This window comes from Centruroides vittatus, unplaced genomic scaffold (genome assembly GCF_030686945.1).
Source record: "Centruroides vittatus isolate TY-2023 unplaced genomic scaffold, ASM3068694v2 contig_538, whole genome shotgun sequence".
NCBI lineage: Eukaryota > Metazoa > Arthropoda > Arachnida > Scorpiones > Buthidae > Centruroides > Centruroides vittatus.
The window spans coordinates 603,675-625,976 of record NW_027122316.1 but is presented as its reverse complement, the minus strand read 5'-3'; the positions used below and the strand labels follow the sequence as shown (position 1 = coordinate 625,976).

At 35.2% G+C, this 22,302-nt stretch overlaps 1 protein-coding gene across 1 annotated transcript in view; it reads right to left on the bottom strand.

Moving 5' to 3' along the window:
- Window positions 1-1,324: 1,324 nt before the first annotated feature.
- Window positions 1,325-22,302, bottom strand: part of LOC136978455 (PAX-interacting protein 1-like) — a 41,519-nt gene continuing 20,541 nt past the window's right edge. Inside the window, 23 exon segments of the mRNA XM_067274161.1 lie at window positions 1,325-3,650; window positions 3,731-3,806; window positions 3,880-4,011; window positions 4,093-4,193; window positions 4,860-5,028; window positions 5,137-5,245; window positions 6,325-6,374; window positions 6,444-6,485; window positions 8,155-8,198; window positions 8,272-8,456; window positions 8,551-8,672; window positions 8,813-8,947; window positions 9,177-9,272; window positions 14,388-14,479; window positions 17,054-17,225; window positions 17,334-17,624; window positions 17,626-17,838; window positions 17,841-18,953; window positions 18,956-19,473; window positions 19,475-19,676; window positions 19,753-19,866; window positions 21,562-21,625; window positions 21,931-21,974. Of these exon segments, the coding sequence (XP_067130262.1) occupies window positions 3,574-3,650; window positions 3,731-3,806; window positions 3,880-4,011; window positions 4,093-4,193; window positions 4,860-5,028; window positions 5,137-5,245; window positions 6,325-6,374; window positions 6,444-6,485; window positions 8,155-8,198; window positions 8,272-8,456; window positions 8,551-8,672; window positions 8,813-8,947; window positions 9,177-9,272; window positions 14,388-14,479; window positions 17,054-17,225; window positions 17,334-17,624; window positions 17,626-17,838; window positions 17,841-18,953; window positions 18,956-19,473; window positions 19,475-19,676; window positions 19,753-19,866; window positions 21,562-21,625; window positions 21,931-21,974 (4,161 nt within the window). The 3' untranslated portion in view covers window positions 1,325-3,573.

Sequence of the window (22,302 nt, the reverse complement as noted above, 5' to 3'; positions counted from 1 at the left end):
TATTCTGAAAAAAATAATTTGGTATAATATTGTTGTTGGAGAGATATTCTTCTGAAAATGGTGAAAATACTGGAGTGGCCATTACGATTCTATCGTTTAATCCATATTCTCCATGATAAAACATCACTTGCTTCATCTCCCATGACACATTAGATCTTATGGAGTACAGGACACAACTATTATACTGCTTCGTATTAATTTAACACATCTGGGCTTTGTATTGATAAGTTTATGTGACGTGACGACCACACATCATGTAAACTTTGTATGCAGATGCCTCGTATAGACTGATTGACAACGACGTACCGGTCATCATCATAAACATGTTTTGACACATTTGCGATTATGACGGCGTACGTCGTCGTCGTCGTAAATGTGTTTTGACATACCAATTTTTTACTGTCACTTCATACATAAAAAACCACCTAACGTTTAACAGTAGTTTATGATAATCAAAACACACATTTACTTCATATAAAGGGTGGGCCAGCGAAAACGAAACGGCAGAGTGTTCGTGTTCGTCCAAGCAAAGCGCTCGGACAGGTCGATTTTACTCTCGAGGGGACATCTTTTTAAATAAAGTTTTTGCGATTCTGAATACAACAGACAACAATAAATTTTAAAAACTCATTTATTTTGTATTAACTAAACAAACATTTATTTCGAAAAAAATGTTTGTTTAGTTAATATTCAGAATCCCAAAAACTTTATTGCAAAAGATGTCCCCTCGAGAGTAAAATCGACCTGTCCGAGCGATTTGCTTGGACGAACACGAACACTCTGCCGTTTCGTTTTCGCTGGCCCACCCTGTATATGATTTCATAAAGGTGAGGAATACTTCCATAACTATACCAAATGGCGCAGTTATAAAGTAGCCAAATTAGTGATGGTAAATTTACAACCACATTCAATCATCTAACCATTAATAATAGCGTGCACTGTTCTCAAAACACAATGATTTTTGCTTCAGAAGACTCAATGGACTTCCAAAAATAACATGGAATCACTGTAACTTTCTTGTCAAAGCAATGCAGTTTGAATTCTAAATTAGATTTTTCGTTAAGTAGGACTGAGAGGATAAGGCATTGCAACACGTGGACAATCTGCCAGGGAGGAGGTGCCACTCAAGAGGACTTTTGTGGGAAACTTGCCCCTCTGCTTATCGTAGAGAGAATCTGGAAAACTGCACACAGCCAATCTCTGTTAGATGCCAACCCCACGACCGGCTACCGACATTCGGCCACCGGCGGGCCTCTTTAAATACTTATCGCATATTCTACGTTACACTGGCTTCAAAAGCTCATGCAAAAATGAGGACACAAAATACAGTTGTAGTCAGACTTTTAATTTCATTGCACAAATAGCATATAAAAACATTACATCACAAGCTTTTTTTACAGATTATAGTTGATAAAGCAAGTTTAAAAATTCCAGTTTTATTTAAATGCAATTACATTCTCAAAACTATAAACGTGCGACTTAAAATTACAGAACTGGAATTAAATTTATCATTTTTTTTTTAAACATTTACATACTACGAAAGACTATTTCAAATACTCATAATTATCATAACATTTACTTATCGAGATACTTGTAAACACAGGTAAATTAACGTCAAAAACGGAAAAATTTCCAATCGAACAGCAATACGAACGTACGTAAATGTGCCGTATATTTTTAATCGATAATAAAAGTTTACGAGTCGACAAAATTTTAGAGTTTAGTACAAGGCACGACTTTTTAAATTTTGACAAATAAATTCCGAAATGCATAGATAAACTATCCTCTTCTATGCTTTGAATGGAAATTTTGAATGTAAGAGTTTTGAATCTAACATAACCTTACCAACTCAATACAAAGAAAGGAATGAAACATTTACCTAATGAGGTAGACTTATTTGATTTTGGTAACGGAGAACACTTTCCTATTTGCTACCTGCTCTCCGATTATTGCTTACATATATTTAAATGTGGCTCGCTTTACGCACGACGAAGAGGTTTCGGAATCGTCTCCGTCGAGCTTGCGACTCGGACACAATCTGGCGCGTCTTCGAGCATTCCGAGTCTCTCGGGCGTACAAAAGACGGAAAGTGCCAGATTTTTAATCGAGTTGTCCTCGACTCTGTTACAAAAACGAGAGAAACCTTTATGGAAATTTGACGAAATAAGAAACGGAAATTCGCTAGTCGACACTTAAGTTGCATAGTAGTAATTTTCTAGTTCCGGTACGTAATATTAGACTCTAATTGCATGACAATTTAACTACGCAGCAACGTGAAGGCATATTAACAATAAAATTATTTCAGTGAGTTTAATTAGGCACCTGCTAATAGTAATCGACTGCGCAGTTAATTTGTCGCGTACGATCGATATCATTTATGTAAATAGTTCGCTAGTTTCTCTTGTAAATCACTCGCTAAAATTACACAATTTGTATGCAAAAGAAAGCACAAATAAATATATTAAATAAGTCACAGAATACCACATAAAATCAGACGAAGAATCAATGACAAAACAAAGAAACAGAACGACAAACTGTACAACCCTATGGCTAAATTTGAAAATGGCTCATTTATTAATTTAACGGAAATAAGTATCGTTATGTATGGTTTTTTTCCTTAAACGATCACAAACGAGTAGTACTGATATGTCAAGTGTTGGAGGTTCGTGATCGAAAATATGATAGAATTTTCTTTGTTTTTTTTTGTACTCTCATCTTTGCATATTGTAATCTTTGGTTCTAATTCAAAGAATTTAAAAAATACGAATAGGAATATAAAAAGTTATTCAAAATCTGATTCGGAGGAAACAAATCGCAGCGTAAAATATCTATTTTTATTATTATTTTTTTTACTATATTTAAATATCTTTTGATAGGATCGTAGTTTTAACAACTGCGTGAACATCTCGAGACGTTACGAAACAACAATTTATATAAAAAACGACGCAAGGAATACTTTTTTCTCGAGCGGCCGCCCTCGATTAAGGAATCCAATTCGAAGAATTTAAATTAACCAAGCTACTACCGCGCCACAATTTGGCAAACCGATCATTCTCCCGATTAAAAAATTGCCTCGTGTGTAACGGTCGTTAAAAATTTAATGACGTCTGGTTGCTTTTTTATTAAAAATACAATCTGTGAATTATGTTAAAATGTCTGCTTTTTTGAAAATTAGCATAAGGCCAAAGAAATTTTCCATTATAAAAGACAAAATGCCAACTGGTCAAGATTACAAAAACAGATTAAAGCAGATTACGGAGCGGATTTCCTCTAATCTGGACTGCGTAGTAGCGAAGTTGACTGCATTTCTACAGAGCATGTTAATTTATATATTTATATACAGCATATACACACTGTATTATACAGTAGTATCTGTATATAGTCATAACTAGTGACTAGAAAAATTGTTTTACAAAATATGTTCCACTAATCACACTGTTTTATGATATTTTTTTTAACAAAAACAATTAAAGGATAATCGATAACAGCTATAATAGAGAATTCTTTAGTTAAATGTTAATATGGAATATTAAAAGATTTTTTTCACTTTGATCAATATCACCAGACAATTTATCATGAATATAGAAAAGCTTGGAAGTCTAATTCTTGCCTCATGACTCCTGTGAGAATGAATTCCGCATTGTGAACACCTACAAACCAGTTTAAGAAAGGACTCTTTAAAATCTAAACCTCGGAAATTTTTCAAAAGATACCTAACGGTCACACTCACCTATTTTTCTTAAAATATAATCTCTGCATAAATGCAAGTCACCGTCGCAGGTAATGACGGCAAATTTCGTTCCAGCCTATAACGAGAAATTAATATAAATTATCGAGAAAGCGAACAAATAAAATGACGGACGTCGCACGGAACGCTACCTGAGACATAGCTGCTATCTGACGGAACGTCGGCCGACGTTTCAAAACCACCGTTCCGCCTCCGCATTCGACTATCTCTTTCAAGATGCTGGGAGAGGGATAAACTCCGGGCGTAACAAACAATACAATACCCTGTTGTAAAATGGATAAACAGAAGATAAATTGAAAATATAAAAGTAATATTTTATACTAATTTCGGATTTAAAAACTTACCTTAAAAATTGGCGTCCTATTTTGTCTGAGAAGCGTCTGCTTCAAACAGAAACCGAACATTTTCTCCCCTTCCACATCGTGTAACATATACGGTTGCTCGTCTGTTATGAAAAGAATGGCATCGTGTAGTCAAGAGGAAGTTTTTCTTATAATTACAATCAATTTTAAATTATGTTTTAATTAAAGAAATCACAATTAAGATCCAACGAAATCCATTTACAGTGAATTAAGTAAAAGGTATCATTAAAGAATTGGGAAATATTTAGGAACAAAGTGTCTTCAAATGAGCTGTTTGAAGGTTTTAAGTGTTTTAGATGTTATGGAATTAAATTTTACAAAATTCTTATACAGAGTGTATAGTAAAGGCCTTATATACTCATAGGTGACGAACACAGATAGCTGAAGGTGTGAACGTGATGTTTAGTTGTAGTAAAGGGAATGTGAACTACAAGACAAGGCTGCTTGCAACACTCCTAGCGGTGAAATTCAAAAGGTAACACCTCTATCTTGGAAACAGTGCACCTTATGGGAAAAAAGTGAATTAGAAAGTGAACTTGTAGAGTAACACCGATTTAAAATGTCTTTTATCCTCTGGAAATATACCCTAATCCTTACTTGAGTGAAATGGAATACAGACTCGGCTAAGACAAAGGAAGGAAATTGTTATTTATGAAGTATAACCTATGCTGCTTCACAAGACACATTATGTTATCTAAGCAACTGTGTAATGTGATATTTAAATATAATAAATTTCAAATAAAACTCACCGACAAATCGATTCTGTTTAGCACTTTCGGTTAACCATTCACTAGTTACGACGTATTTTACAACATTAATGGCACAGAGGAACTTGACCGTACGAACGAAGCGATTTGAAATGAGATGAGTGCACTCTTTCGGTACCGATGTGACGGTGCCACCGAGTTGCCACACCACCTGAAATTTTTTTAGAAGTATTTTCTGCTTTTAATCGATTCTGTTACTACTATTTAATTAAGTATATTGTAAAATTATTTTATTACACGTTCAGAAATTAAAAATTACCTTAGCTAACTGAACCATCTGTTTGACGCCGGTGAACATCACGTGTGGTTTGGCACCGTCTGGAGGCGGATGATTTGTCGTAAGAGGAATATTTTCTTCTAATACTGGCCTAAAACAATTAGTTGTTAAATTTTAATAAATTATTCGAAACACAGAAATTTACAGATTATAGATAAAAGAAATACATTAGAACATGGCTCATAATTCTGTCTTTTCAGTCCGTGTAGTCTCGGCTGCAATCTGTATTTGTTACACATTCATCAAATGATTTAATTGTCAAACATTGAGAAATGGTAACTGGTGGTACATATTCAAATTGCCTCTCTATGAGGGAACTAACATAATACTCTGTTAGAAAATAGCCATATTACATTAAATGGCTATTTTATTTCCGTATACAGAACAGCCGACAGCCGAGACGTTAAAGGCACCGGCTGACCGGTTGGAATTTGGATGCTCTTAAATCTTCCTTACTAGTTTGACTTGAATCGGGTGCCATCCTCGTCCCATAGTGACACGAAAAAAGAAACACGAATTTAGTGCTCACGGGACAGAGAGTTTACAAATTGCATCCATTATCATCATTTAATATTTACTTCAACTGAATTATAACTAGTGTTGTAACTACCGAGGTTACTAGGGTGACTCGGTCACCCTTGCCCCAAAATAAAATAATTAGTCCCAGCCCCGGACTTTCATTTAATGGTGAATCTGTTAGGATCATAGGGGGTAAAGATCTCTAATCATGAAATTCTCATTTAATCTCTCACAAAGAACTACAAGTTGGGTGGTTATAATGGTACAGGCTGGGCTCTGGTCACATCCTGCTTGTTCAAACTGACCCAAACAAAAGACATCCCAAATCTTATACTTACACAAAGGTGTAATCTGGTCGGATCCCGGTTGTTAGGTTTTCATACGTGCAAAAACAACCGACCCAAGAATCTAAAGTGTTATTTTTAATAATTTAATGTTATTACTACTCATAATGGGAGTAATATATCATGATGTTCTGACTAAACCTCACATTCGTCGAGGAAACTATTAATTCTTTCCCATTTTGACACTTTTATATCAAAATTTCAAATGTTGACAGTTAAATGAGAGCATAATCTTAATGATGTCAAAGATCAGAATAAAAAATAAAATACAACAAAGAACAAGTTTATAATTTATTTATAAACTTACCTAAATTTTTTTGGTAATGGACCGTTGACTTTTTCTTCCGTTTTTCTTTTCTGTAATGTTTAAAAATTTATTAGAAAATTACAAGAAAATGCTTATGACGCATTAACAAAGACACCGACCTTGGCAAGTATGTGGGCATTCTGTCCTCCGGGTAAATATTTCTAGAAATAAGAGTAAAAAATTAAAGAACGACAGAAGTTTTGCTCAATGGTTATCAATTTTTTGATCGACGATCCTCTGGAAGTATGTACCGGATATGACGGTCGTGGTCGACACTTTTTAATTTTTTGATTAATTTGTTAATTATTCGACAATTTTAAATAAAAATCAATACACTTTGTGTATACTAAAGTGCTTTTTTATGTTTCTCTCTTAGGAAAAGCTTTATTTAATCTGAATTGTGCATAGATTTTCTGTAATTATCAGACTTGCCGAAATTATTTTCATCATCCAAGATTCTGGAAAAACTGAATTTTCCAAAATTACAGGAAATAATGAAATTTCCAGAACTGTTTGAATGTATTGTTGGTTGATTTATGCATTACAAGTGTTTCCAAAACATAGTTTGAAGGAAAAATATCATATATAATGTACAGGGCTTTCCGAAATGAGTGCTATTCTTTTTGAAAGATCCTGTATGTTTTTTCTATTCTACGATGCACATTCCCATGTTTTAATGTGTCCAAAATCAAGATGCGTCTTGCACTTGACATTAAGAGAAACTCGCCAGATCTTGAGTGGAAGAAAAAGTGTGGTCTTGGTTGTCAGTACTCGGGCATAATCAAACTTTCATTGCATACGTTACACTGTTATGTAATTGGCAATACTACAATTGTCAAGTTTAACTGAAATTTTGAGTAACTTATTTGCTATTTAAAACAAAATGAGAACATATTGTGTGTTCAAGAGCATACAAATAGCACTCAGAGTGTAAATAAATTTTTGTATCCATTTATATCAGCATTATCAAATGATAGAGTTGGAGTAACTAGTCAGCTAGAACTTGGCTAATTAATAATACAGATATTACGCAATTTGTCCTAAAGGTAGACGGTTATGCCGCCATCTTGTATTGAATTTTAGAAATAATTAAATGAATTTAGATTATTCTAGAAAGAAAGATCAATCTGGACTGAACTCAATACTCTGTAATTTAATTCTAATCACTAAATTTATCACAAGATGGCAGCATAGCACCTACCTCTAGCCAGAATATTTTGTAATACTAGTGTATTTGGTTGATGTATATATGTTATTAAAAATAAAATGTAATGTTTTTGTATTTAAAACGGTCTTTTTAAAAACATAAAATGCAATTAAACTTTTCTCTTTAAATACATTCTTAATTCAGAAGCTTATTTAGTCCTTAAACCAAGAAGAAGCTCCCAATTCTGACAATTAAAGAAAATCACAATGATTTTACATGGTAATTGAAAAGTTAACCTAGTGATTTTCAACTGGGGTGCTGCGGCACACCAGGCTGCTGCAACGACACGTCGGGTGTATAAAAATATAGTAATAAAAGGCACTATTAATGATTTTTACATGCATTATTAAAAGTTATTGTATATTCTTATGTAATTGCAATTAATATTTACAAATTGTATTGTTTAAATTGTAAATCTTTTTCATTTTATTGAAAATACTGTATAGAATTTAAACTAACTGTACCTGTACTTATAATACATATTAAAGTATATGAAGAAGTAAGAATGTCACCAAAAAACAAAAAAAAATTTTACCTAGTTGGATGTGCCACTAATAAAAAAAACAGTTAAAACACTAAATTAACCAATAAATGAATAAAAACATTTTTAAAACGTTACTTACCTTCCAAGTTTCTTCTGTAATTTTGACTGGAGTTTTCCAAGCGGCTAAATAAAGTTTACAAAATGAAACGTCGAATGCTCGAGATAAAACTTAATGACAGTTTTGATTTAATCTTACCCATCAGATGCGGAACGAGTGCGTAGTCGACCTTAAAGTGGTTCTCGACGTCATACTGTTGGTATTTGTGAGCCATCGGCAGGCGTAGAGCCTCGCAGTGACCAAACATGACGTCGTGAAGCCACTGAACGTTTACCACTGGAATTCTCCAATCTCTCGCCTTATCGCACTTGACGCCGTTTATTCTAAACAAACAAAAATGTTAAATATTTTATTAAAGAACTGCCGTACCGACGTAAAATAAGACATTTCTGTTCGTATACCGGAGATACGACTCACATTTTACATATCAGAAGCGTATTGTGCTGTGTCATGTATCCAGTATATTTGGCACCGGTCGCTATTATCATTTGCTTTAGTCGTACTCGTTCTTCACCTTCGAATTTTGAAATTGTAATAATCTAGAAATTTAAGAAAAAGGATTTCGTAAAAGTTTATACAAAAATTGTTAAATTTTCGGTTGCTACTTTATCGCATCAAACATATACAACAATCGTTAAACAAATATTTAATGTATTTTGTAATAGAATTCTACAATTACCTGATTTTTACACGGTTTGTCTTCAGAAAATGGAAATGGAAAATGGAGTGCCAACCACGGCGGCAACATTTTCTTCTGTATCAGAACATCATTTAACCAAAATGCAGTAACACATCTTTTTCCTTCTCTCATTGCCTAAATAAGAAAAAAATAAGATATATACACATATTTATTCAAATTACTGTGAATAGTAGTGATTAGATACAAGATACTGCACATCCAAAATCCAGTATAAAACAAACTAATGTATTCTATGCTGACTTTTGGTGTGCAGTGTAAGTTCATTGTTATTATCTGGTTCTATTAGTTGTAGTCTAAATTTATCTATTAAGTTCTGTAATTAGATAATTTAAATTTTACGCACCTGCTGAACTATAGAATTCCTTTGATTTTCACACAGAATATGCGTACATTTAGCATTATAACTGGCTTCTACTTCACCGCCGTGCTGCTCTATCACCTGGAATACGTCGTAAATATTAAAGCCATATAATATCTATAAAATGTTTTTATATAAATCTTAATTAATAAAGTACTGAACAATAGCAAGAAAAATATGCTAGGAGTTTGCAAGTTTATCAAATTTATGTGGATTTGTCTTCGAAAAATTACTACCTTTCAAATGCAAAAGATTAAATGAAACGCTATCAAAAGCTAATTGCCATACATTGTTGACAACATCCTAGCTATTTTCTGCAACATCAGACAATTAATTATAACTAAATATCTACATTAAATTAATTTTAAGCCTATACGTATTCTTGATAAAATATATACAAAGTAAATTAAAGAAAATAAAACATAAACAAGTGTTTTTACAGTAGAAGTTCATCGATCCGACAACTGTCCAATAATACTCCGACATGCTAATATTCTGCAAATCGGAATTTGTTTGGACATGCAATGCACTAAAGACACTGGGAGGAAAATGAGGCAAAGATGGGGTGTATGATTGTGTGTGTTGCTACATGTTGGGTCAACTACGGGATCAAGAAAAATTACTCATATTGTTATAACACCTTGTTTTTGTCGGTGCTTTCCTGTGTTAATACATGCTTATGCTACTATCGGTGAATAAGTCCACGCAAATGTCTTTTAGGAGTGGACTTAAATGCTTTATCTAATGTTTACAGGTTTTAACAAGAATTTTGTCCTCGCTATTGACATCTATATAAAGAGCTTCCTTCCACAACAACGCCATTTGTGGGAATCTCACTTAAGTTGCTTAGGAGTAATTCTCGAGTTACTCTCTAGCCATCATTTGGAGAAAACTCAGCAAATAGAATACCGGAAATAGATAAAGTACTGGTACCTCAATTCTGTAACACTACCAGCCATAAACATCATCTCAAAAAACTTAGGAGGACTTTAAATACCTATATTGTAATTTGGTAAATTACACATACTCTGAATCGGTGACGAGCAATCTTTCCTGGAAGCGGGCCACAACTGAACTTCATAAGCTTCTGGTGAGCCATGTGCATTTTTTCTTATGGAGCGGAAGTATTTAAGTTTACCGAGTACATACATATTTCATAACTTCCAGTACGCTACACTCAAAAATAATACAAGCTAGTGATATTCAAATTAGTAAAGAACAGTTTATTCTTTTCAATAATCTAATTTGAACATTGTCACAAATATCAAATTAATTAGGGTTGCATAACAATACAAGGAAAAATATGGGAAAATAAAATTATGCTGCCGATTCCCGGGGACTGCAAATTAGGATATCTCGGGCCATGTGGTCGAGACCGGTCTAAATTGTATTGTGTTAAATGAATATTACTTCACTAGAACCAACTACTACACGTACCTTGTATACAGTTACATGTACGACTGATGTGTTTTCTTTCGCACAGGCCAATGCAAGGACAGAGCATCTAAAAACGAGTTTCTCATACTTGGAGCATGTTTCATTTTTTTGAACCATATGTATACAGCACATGTTTGGAAAGTAATTATTACATGCACACGAATAATTAGGCTAAAATTTGAAAAAATTGTAAGCCTGTAAATTCCCACTCATCTGTCTGTCTGTCTTTCTTTCCTTAATCTTGAGAATGGTGTTCAATAAATGATTCAAGACGAGATGTGGAAAGCTCATCGGGAGGCTCCAATTAACTAGTCATGAACTTCTGATGTAAACCGGAAGTCATGTTATTTCAATTCAAAAGTTTCCCTGAAAGGGTAAATGACCGGCATGACTCTATTGTTAAAGGAAAAGTATGATGTACTGTACTGTACAGGGGAAGACACTACTAGTTTGAGGTGGAGAGCATATATTTTAAATTAAATAATCTAAAATTATGATTAAAAACGCATCGTGACAATATCACAATAAATAATTGTTATTTAGTAATGCTGCGAGATAGTCTACCGAACAATTTTTGGATTAAAAAGACATTAATATACAAGAAATAATTGTTCATTATAAATGTAGATTTTATGCAATAACATGCTCATTAACTTGACACAATATAGTCATACACTGTATCATATTTACACTAATTAAAGATAAATCAGACACATTTAGCAGTTTGCAATAGTACAAACTGTATAGCAATAACTGCAATATTCAGATAGCATATAACTTATTGAATTTTCCAAAAATAAACAAACACCCAATAGACTGACACCACCCAGTCCCACAGATACCAGATTAAAAAACTTCTACTGTAATATGCAAATTAGTTTTCCTCGTTCAATTTCAATATACAGCACGTTGTCCCTGTGATTTCCATTCTTCTTTTTTTACATTCTTTTATTGAATCTATATTGTCATCAAATATTGTACACTGAATGGCTCCATTTGTCGCCTTAGCTAGATTAGATTTAGTACTTAAAAGTCATTATTGTAACACTTTAGACATTTCATAAATGACAAAAAAAAAAACACACAAAACAACAATGCAGTTCACTATATTATTCTTTCAATTTAATGTAATTAAATAACTACTCACCACACTGAAATTACTTAAAACATTACGCAGATGGAACCAGTTATGGTGTGATAATGAAACGTCAAAAAAATATTGGAAAAAACAAACATTTTCGAACCCCTTCTGGGTTCTGCGTTAAGTTCTTAACTGTTCCTAGGTGGATATTCGATTAACAAATGCCGTTTAAATAACCGTTCAATTGCGAGTTCGAAACGATTTACAAAAACTATGCTGCGCATGCGCAATGAGTTGGCCTGCCTGGATACTATGAGTGGCTGAATCAACTCTTGCCAGGCCAATGAAAAAACCATCTCCTCTTTAAAATGTATACATGTGGTTGATGGAGGACTTAAAGATGTGCATAGCCTCTAACCATTTGAGGTATTCATTGGGAGGCGCAGCGAGGAAAAGTCAGATACCATGTCTGGATCTGTTACTTAAGTAGTGAGGGCCGTGGAAGTTCTTCCATGACGAATATCCGCTTGATGTTCTTGTATTCTGATGCCCATGGACTGTTTAGTAGAGCCTATATATGTCAGGTCCCTATTGCATCTATTATCCCTTAAAGGGACTGTAAAGGATCGCTTTTAACAGAGTAGGGACAAAAGTGACATGATCTTGTAAATTGGTCCCACCTGGTGTTGTATTTGTAAACAGTCGGGGAAACAAAGGGAGTATCGTCTTTGTTTATGGGACTTGTGTGTGGACGGGCGATGTGTTTGTCACATGTTAGCTTACTAGAAAAAATGTAAACAAGTGACGGACATTACGGTGAGCTGTTTCGTCGGGAGAAGAGCCGATGTTTTGGAAAGCTTCCGAGGAAAGGAAGAATCCTGATTGGTCGGAAGTTGTCATCCAAAAACTCTTTAAATAGTAAGAGTGGCGAGAGAAACTGGGAGAAGGCCAAGAGACTGAAAATACAGTAGTCTCAGGCACTTGGGCAGCCCGCTGAACATAGAGTGTTCTCCTCTGATAATCTCAGGAACAGGTAAGTGTGGAGACTGGATGGGCCATATAGTTGAGCCAACTCCACAAGTAGACTGGTTTTCCCCAGTAGACTTCCGCAAGTAGACAAGTGAGTTTTCCCCAGAGTATAATACTGTAGTTCCCGAAGGTCAAGCTGATACGTAAGACACCACCTGTTGTTATCTAGTAAATATATTGTTTTCAAGCTTGTATATTCTACCTATTGTAAATAAACTGTAAATAGTGTATAATTTGAGTGTGGAGGTGTACTTTTCTACGAACCAACGTAAGAACATTCTCGAGTCTTAGCAACCAACTTGAGATGGATTATCGTAAAGATCTTCACTGACGCAATAGTCAACAGGAGTATCATTGGAGATCTTCACTGGGACACTATAGATTCTGGGCCATCTGCTTGGGTTAGGAGGGTCCTTCCCATTACGTAAGATGTGAAAAATAGTAAGGCACCTCCTGAAAGCGATTCATATCTCGCATTTCCTAGCAACCTTGTCATATACAGATCTTAGGTATGGCTTAAAGATGATGTGGATGCGTTCTATGTCTTCTGGTTGGTTATCAATCGGCTGGTCTACCTTCTGCACGTTTTCCAAATGTATGCAATGATAACGTCGTATCAGCCTACGTATACCTTTGTGATAACTGTGTTCTGCGGCTATGCGTCTATATACGCCAGTTCTGTATTGGCGAGCCTGGGTGTTAAAAGAATGTGTAAAGGCTCTTCTGATTAAGGCTTTAAAGACCAAAGTCTTGTATGAAGCCGGATCGCAGGACCCTACTGTAATGTATGATGACATAGATCCTGGCTTATGATACACCAAAGTGTGGATGCCCGAGCTTTCCACTCTAATATTTATATCTAGGAAGTGGACTTCTGTAGGGTCGGATTGTTTCCAGTGTCAACCCGTAGGGATTATTGTTAAAAGAATCGACAAAGGTTGTTACATCCAGTACGGTTTTCCAAAAAACAACAATATCATCAATATACCTCTTATATAATCGGATGTTGGGGAGGAATTGAGAGAGGACTTTGTTCTCTAACTGTCGCACAACCATTTCACACAGGTTCCTTGAAACTGGGCTGCCCGTGTGGACCCCCCCTACCTTGTGTGTAGATAACACCATTAAATTGAAACACCAAGTTATAGCAAATTAATTGTGCCATTTTTTGCACTTGGTTGTGTAATGCATGATCCCCAACAATATGAAATAAGATGTCCCTGACTGCACAGAAAGTGGGAGGTAGCTCAAGGGAGGGGTAGAAGGACTTAAAGTCCAACACCGTGATGTAACAGGGGGAGGTGACTTATTTCAATTGTGTTATAAACTCCACTGGGCTAGTGATGGTGTAAGGATATCCCTCCAGGTGAGGAGTGAGAAGGGTGTGCACAGCCTTCTCTAGCTAACGTGTAGGCACTCTTACTTTGTTAAGCTAGAAGCTAACGATCGAACGATCATTATTTAAACGGCATTTGTTAATCGAATACCCATCTAGGAATGGTTAAGAACCCAATGCACAGCCCAGAAGGGGTTCGAAAATGTTTGTTTTTTCCAATATTTTTTCGACGTTTCGTTATCACACCGTAAGTGGTTCTGTCTGCGTAATTTTTTATATATAATTTCATTATTTATAAAATAATTATAATTACTTTTTTCCATATGGCAATTTTGCTTCCTTCGACGTGTCGATCATAGTCCAAAATACAGAAGACGCATCCCAATAAACAAATATCTGGAGGAACTGCAATGGAAACATCAATTTAAAAGAACCATTTATAAACCGAGTATGTTTTTATAATCACATTTTTTCTTAACAAGAGATTACCATCAATCATTAAATTTCCGACTCAAAAGTTATACGACTCTAATTATCACTAAAATTATTCTGATCATCCAAATGAAAGCAGATTTAAGATAAAATACAGACAATTACATGGCCGTACGGGTGACTTTCTTTTATTAAATTTGTAATGCTTATTCTAACAACTTAATGTATAAACAGCACAATTTTAGGTTCCTTTTGTGTTAAAAAGAACTTTTTCCTACTTTTATTTAAGGTCTCATCAGTTAAACAATATTCAAATTATCGATTTTAACTGATAAAGCCTTACGCTACGTGTGTATCTGAAAGCCGACAGTGATAGTAACTCTGAAGGAGTCTCCCTTGGGTGATGGTGTCCGCTAGAGTTATTTTACTCTCTTCTCACCATTGAACACTTTTCAATCCATAATGTCTGAGAGTACTCGCAGTTATACAAACCAGATTCAAACTGTGAGAATCACCGTTCGAGAGGAAGATTTGGGCACAACCACTTGGGATTTGACCACTCTCTATACGGGGAGATAGTAGCTATCCAAGAGTACTCTCGAAACTTTGTCACTACTCATTTTACTCTCAGGCGGACACTAGTTTTAAATAAAGAAACAAAAGTACTACTTTAATGTAAAAGATTACATTATTGTTCAGTTTATACATTAATTCATGTCACAAAGTCAGGATTATGCATATTTACTTATACTAGCAAATTTGTTAAGTAATAACGGTGGTTAATCGATGTTTGGACCATTCTGTACAGTAGTAATAAAATCACAATCCAATCAATAGTTAAAAATTTATCCCCAAGTTCTATTAATTGCCATTATTCTGTGAAAAAGCGACTTCTTTTCATGCAGGAATTTTTTTAAAAGTACCAAAATACATTACTTTAATGGGATGAGATTTATTTAAATGTTTCTCTCCTGTACTAAAGACAGCATGTGAAAAAAATTAAATGCTTAATTACAAAATAGTGCTAAATTAAATTCAATTCACAAAGGAGTCAAATGATTATGAGGAAAATATCGTGAGAATTTGAAATACTGATGTGAATAAAATAATAATAATCAATAGATATCAACAAAAATTAATCAGGCGTTCTAAACATTTCAATTATTTGTTGTATAGATCCGTTCCTTCTGTTACTATGAAACTGTTTTACAAAAGCTATGGATGACCCTATATATTATTCCACTCATTACAAAAAAAGATTATAGCAATGGGCACAAGATAATATACAGTAGACCGCCCCTATAACACGGTAGATACATTCCGTGTTATATGAATCCGTGTTGTACGAGTCACTTAAATACATGAACCAATTACAGCCCGGCAATGTGTGCAGTTTAGGGTTACGGCTGTTTGAAAGGTTTTCTTCCATAAAATTAATCGATTCTAGACTAATTTGACTCAACATTTACAAATCACGTATAATTTTTGGGGAATAATCCATATAAACTTATGCTATAAAACGAAAAATTGTAGGATTACTTACACGAGTGTGCACCGTTCGACGACGCCATTGCTTAAGCTTGTTTTTGTCGCGGAGCGGCTCGTCGAACGACGGATGCGTGTTTCCTGATCGGTGAATTTTTCGCAGAAAAATAACTTAACTCTGGAGACATCATTAATAAAAATATAATTTTTTATGGCCATTGAATAATAAATGTTTTTTAGTAGGTCCAGTGCTAGTTTAAACTCGACGGTTTGTACAATATCCCTATTGGTCCAGATTCGACCAATCCTGTCGCGATACGAGTCGGCGATGACTTTTTACCGTGTTATACGAGTCTCTTTTAGCGTGTTATGCGAACCCGATCACAATTTTTTAGCCGTGCTATACGAATCCGTGTTATAGGGGAGTCTACTGTACTTACTTAAATTCTCTTTACCCATATCTAAAAATAAGAATTAATGTCACTTATTGCCATTTAAACGGTGACATATTTTGAAATAAGTCTTGCAAAGGTATGCTTCAAAATATGCCTTTATACTTCTGACTGAATGGCTGCTTCTATTGCTGATTTGAAAGAGATGAAAATTGCCCATTAACAAATATATTAGGGTGGATCAAAATGTCCCGATGTCTATTTTCTCGGTCGAATGTAAATTTAACAGAATACCGTATGCCTGTGAAATTCTAACTTATAACAAGTAATTCTCATTTGCTTTGACTGATGTTGTGAATAGTATTTTTTATGGACGACGAACTGAAGATTCATTCGACAGTCTCCATGATGAGCCGCATGAAGTATCAGGTGAGCGTAAACAGATTAATGACAAGAGTACAGTAATATGTAAACAAGGACACTAGCATCTATTTATTCTGTGAAATGTGAATTTGATACGAGACTTTTCACTCCTTCCATATATTAATAAAATATCTCACAATTAACAACATAGGTAATAATAAGAATTTCAAATGGATTACTTTCTAAAAGTATCATATTCATAAACAACAAAGCAACCAGCATCAAAAGGTAAACAAATACTAAATACCTGGAATACGGGGATCGTGACCGACAAAATGAACCTGTGGTATCGGAACTGCTGGACGTTCTTCTATGGGAACGGGAGTTCCGGGAATTATTATGTCTTCGCCACTCACTCGACGGTTGATTGGACTCTGACCCTGCTGTAAAGTAGGAGGTCCACCAATTTCAGATGCACCCTAAAATATTTAAAAATCATATTTTTTAATGCTGTTTGTTTTTTTACTTTTGAGACTCTGAATGAAAAAAAGTTTAATTTAAATATGTAATTAATACAAGGTACTTACAATTACAGGTTTCCCTGTGATTGTTGATCTAATTGCACTTTGATTACCTTCCACTACTTCATGCGTCCGACCAGTCCCTTGCAACCTGTAAGTTAAAAGATTTGCTAAAGCAGTTTTTGTCTTAAGGAGTAACTTGGGCTGTAGCAATTGGCGTGGGTGGTGGAGTAGGTTGTGGATGTTGGGCGTGGGATGCTGCAGGCGGTTGATACTGTGCTGGTATGGCCGTCGGTTGCGGTGTCCTTGGAATTCCTGGAGGTCGCACGATTTCTCCGTGCGTGGTGGAAAATTGGGCCGGGGAAGACTGCTGAACAGAACAGGCTAACTGTTGTGGATGTGTTTGAGGTTGTTGTTGCTGCTGCTGCTGTTGCTGTTGTTGTTGCTGCTGCTGCTGCTGCTGCTGTTGTTGTTGTAGAAGCTGTCTTCGTTGTAATTCCAACTGCTTCAACTTTTGCCACTGAAGTATCTGCTGTTGTTGTATTTGCTGATTATCTTCTCTTGGCATTGCTTGAGAAGGAGGTCGTTGCTGTTGCTGCTCTGTTGCCATGCTAGAGACTGTGGTACAGGATGCCTCAGTATATTTTCTCGCTGCTCCCCTTGTATTGCTGCTGCTTGTTGTTGTTGCCAAGCAAGCTGTTGCTGAGTCGACTGAACAGATTGTGGTGTTGGCGGAATTTCATCTTTCTGCTGTTGTGCAACGGTCCATTGCACATTTTGGCCTTGCTGAATCGGTGACTGTGCCCTTAATTTTTGCTGCTGTTGAGCAAATTGTTGCCATGGAATCTGTTGTTGCTGGGGAGATATCTGCCTGGCTTGAGATGGATACTGTAATCTTGGTTGACCAGTAAGTTGTTGAGGAGGTATCACACGATCACCAAATGGATACTGAGGAGGTGGTTTCATAACAACCGGAGGCTGTCCAGTTGCTTGTGCTTGGGGATTATTTATTAATGTTTGTTGATGCTGTTGAGTTTTCTGCATTTGCTGTAACTGCTGTTGGAGTTTCTGCCGTTGCATCTGTTGCATCGCTAACTGCTGCTGTTGTAACTGTCTAAATCTTGTCTGCTGCAACATTTGCTGTTGTGGATTAATGCACTGAACCGGTGGTTGGCCATGCATTGGTTGATTTTGTTGAAATGCTACCTGATGATACTGTAACTGCTTTTGTTGTTGCATAGCACGTGGTATATTTGGTTGAAGATGTTGCTGTTGAACCTGTTGTTGAATATGAGCTTGCTGATTTTGCTGTTGCTGTTGTTGTTGTATATGCTGTTGTTGAAGCCTTTGTTGTTGCAGTAATACTTGCTGCTGTTGCTGCTGCTGTTGTTGTTGTTGCAAGTGAGTTTGCTGTTGCTGCAGATGTTGTTGTTGTTGTTGTATATGGCTTGGTGTCTGTGGTTGTGGCTGTAGGTGTGGTTGTTGTTGTTGGGCTGGCTGAGGAAGAGGTGATGGAGGAGGAGGCTGCTGCTGAGGCTGTGGAGACTGTAACATAGGTGGACGATTCAATTGCTGTTGCATAAGTCTACCATACTGCTGCATCTGGATTAACTGTTGTCTCATTTGCTGTTGTTTGCTGTTGCTGTTGTTGTTGTTGCTGCTGCTGTTGCTTGTTGTTGTTGCTGTTGCTGCTGTTGTTGTTGTTGTTGCTGCTGCTGCTGCTGTTGTTGTTGTTGTTGTTGAAGATATGCCATTCGTTGTTGTTGTTGCATCTGTACTTGTTGCCACTGTAATCTTTGCTGTGTAAGTACTTGAGGAGATTGCTGTTGAGGTTGACGTAACTGCTGTTGCACTTGAAGATGCTGTTGCTGCAATGCCAACTTTTGATCTGGATTTTGTTGTAATGCCTGCTGCTGTAATACCTGTTTTTGCATATATAACTGTTGCTGTTGTTGCTGCTGTTCAGTTAAAAACGATGTTTTAATTAAATTTCCAGCTTCCTGTGCAGAAGAAAGCGAACCTTGAGATTCCAATTTTTCCGCCATTATTCTTCTCGCTATTTCAGGTGTTATATTCCCCTGAAATCTGTTATCGTGAGTCATCGGAATTCTAACAGTTCTCGTAGAAAAATGCATTGGAAGAGAAGTTATCGGAGAACTAGTCGGACGCTCGATATTTAACGGAGACGACTTGTTTATGGGTAAACTAGAAGGCGTAAGAGGGTGCCGCTACAGTACTAGCGTTTACTAATTCTTGTTGTTTCGATATTTCAGTTTCTGGAAGAATCAGAAGTCTTGGATGATACAAATCCTCATCGCACAGCATTTTATTTTTCACAGAATCCACTACCCAGTCTGGTGTGACTATCTTAATCTGGTCTTGAGTTTGCAATGCTCTATCATATTTTGCCTATAAATAAATTGAAAAATAAATATAAATATTTCATGTTCAAGAGATTGTACGTATCAATAAACTGAATAATTACCCCAGATGGCTTGGCAGCAACCAGATGAGTGCAACAACAATCCAATTCCAACTGCACTTTTCCTCCATAATAGGTAATCATTGCCCAGATAGAACTCACATCAGCTGGACTTAGCTGTATTTTAATTGCAATAATTAAATATATAGAAGTTAAATGTATATTTTTATAATTAAAAATTAACCTATCTAACTTAATTTATGTACTTTTAATAAGTTAATGATATACTGGATATACGGAAATATAGGATCTTCCAAAAAGAATGCTACTATTTTAAATTACTATAATTATGTTAATTATTATCTGAAAACATCGTAATGTACATTACGATGTTTTCAGATTAAACAGTTTCGATGTTTCATTAAAACATCGAAACTGTCCAAGTTTCACTTATGCCTATTACAATATCTCAATGTGTGCACCACGTGTCACGAGGCACAAATCCAACCAAAGTCAAATTCTTCCTGCACTCGCAACAACATATCTGTAAAATTGTCACTCCTCCCAGAGCAGCCACAATTCCACAGCTCCCGTAGATGACTCATGTTGCACGATGACGAGCGATTCCAACTCCGCAAACTGCAGAACACAAATTGCCTTCTTTGTTGCAAAGTCGCCATTTTCATGTGTGGCACTTACTAGAGGTGGTATACAAAAAGATGTTAGAGTTCAGACGAAGGATGAAACTTGGATGGCTGCTCTATCAATTGTGTAGGTCACACACTTCTCAGATATTAATTAATATAATTACAGTAATTTAAAATGGTAGCATTCATTTTGGAAAATCCTGTATATTACAAGAAAGAAAAGTTAATTCTTCAAAAGAGCGACTTTTCTATATAAACAATGCTTTATTAAGAGTTGAAATGGTAGAGATATCCGCACGAGTGGTCTAATCAAGGTATGTCAGATCCATTCCATACTTTACCCCACCGCCGACTTGGCCGATCCAAAATGGCCATTAAAATAAAGCTTTCCGGGCCACAAAAGTTGAAGAGACAAATTGTTTAAAGGAAAAATGAGAAAGAAATGACATTATTTTCTGATATATTCATGCATTTACTGAGAAAAATAGCCTTCTATGAATATACGTGACACTTGTCAAACTACTAAAATTAAGAAATAAGTTATCTGAACAATATTCTAGTACAAGATTGCAATGTTAATGGCCCACCAGTGGCCAACTGGATAAAACCACTAAACACTGGTATTTGTTCACATGTCTGACAGTGGGTTTTCTTCATGTAACTAACACCTAAATAGAGGCAAGCTTCCCATATAAAGACACTCCAGGAGACATTCCTTGTCAGATCACTGAAGTGTTTGCATTGCTTTATCCCATCTAGTCAATTGTAACATTAAAAATATGCAATTTCAATTAAACCAAACAGAATGTGCAAATATATCTATAAGCATAAAATTTTTATAATATTTTCAGAGTCAAACCACAAAATATTACGAGAAATTGTATATAAATCAATATAAATATTTTACATACAAGTCTAATTACTCCTACTGATACGCTCACAAATGTAAAAAGTTAATTTATTCCTCAACGTTTCATAATTCAATCCACGAACTGCTTATTAAAATTTAGATTTTTGCTTAAATTTGTTGATAAAATTTACCTTCCAGTTTCCCAAAACATTGCAAATTCACACTTATCGTTAATTAAAAACGGTAGCTTCTCGTTAAGTGAAACTAATTTCTAATGTTTACAATCATAAATTAGGACAATTGAAACATTAATATTGATAATTTAATAAACATAATGTAATTTCACAGTTAGAAAATATTTGATGCCATAAATACCTGTGTTGGGCAAGCGACGATGTCGGAAAATAATTGATCTAAACTAGGTGAGAAGCCGCTAATGCTGAGAAAACTATTAAGGATTTCGTGATAAAACTAATTTAACAGAGAGAATTTATAGGTCTACAATTTTTTTCAAATCGCAACCCAATAGAACTTTTCTCGTATAATTTTCGGAGATTAACACTTCGGAAGAATTTCTAATTTTTGCAATTTAAAATTATAATTCATAAAATTAAAAAAATAATGCAGAACAGATTAATATTATTATAGCATAGAATTCAAATTAACAAATTACAATTAAAATTTAATTCTTCTTTAAATAAATTAAATCTTAATGTTAATTAAAATTCAAACAGAAAAAGATACGGAAGAAGAACGCCACATTGTGCAGATGAAATCACCCATCGACCCTGCAATAAGAAAAATTAATTTAATTCTTACACAATTACGAAATAACATACTCTTCGTAATACAAGCAATAATTGTAATAAACAAATCTTATATGCATAAAAATTAACATAATACACTTTTTTTTCACAACCTATATGAATAAAAACGTACATGTCCGTTTGTTCCTAATAGCTAATCTCCGAAAGTTCTTCACCGACTGCTTTGAAGTTTTGACGCAATGTTGCATTCGAATACGCAGGTGTTTTTATAAAATATAGATGTCGAAATTCCATCCCGCAGGGGAGAGGGACAAAATTAAGGCTTACTGTGAAGAACTTGGCTTCTATT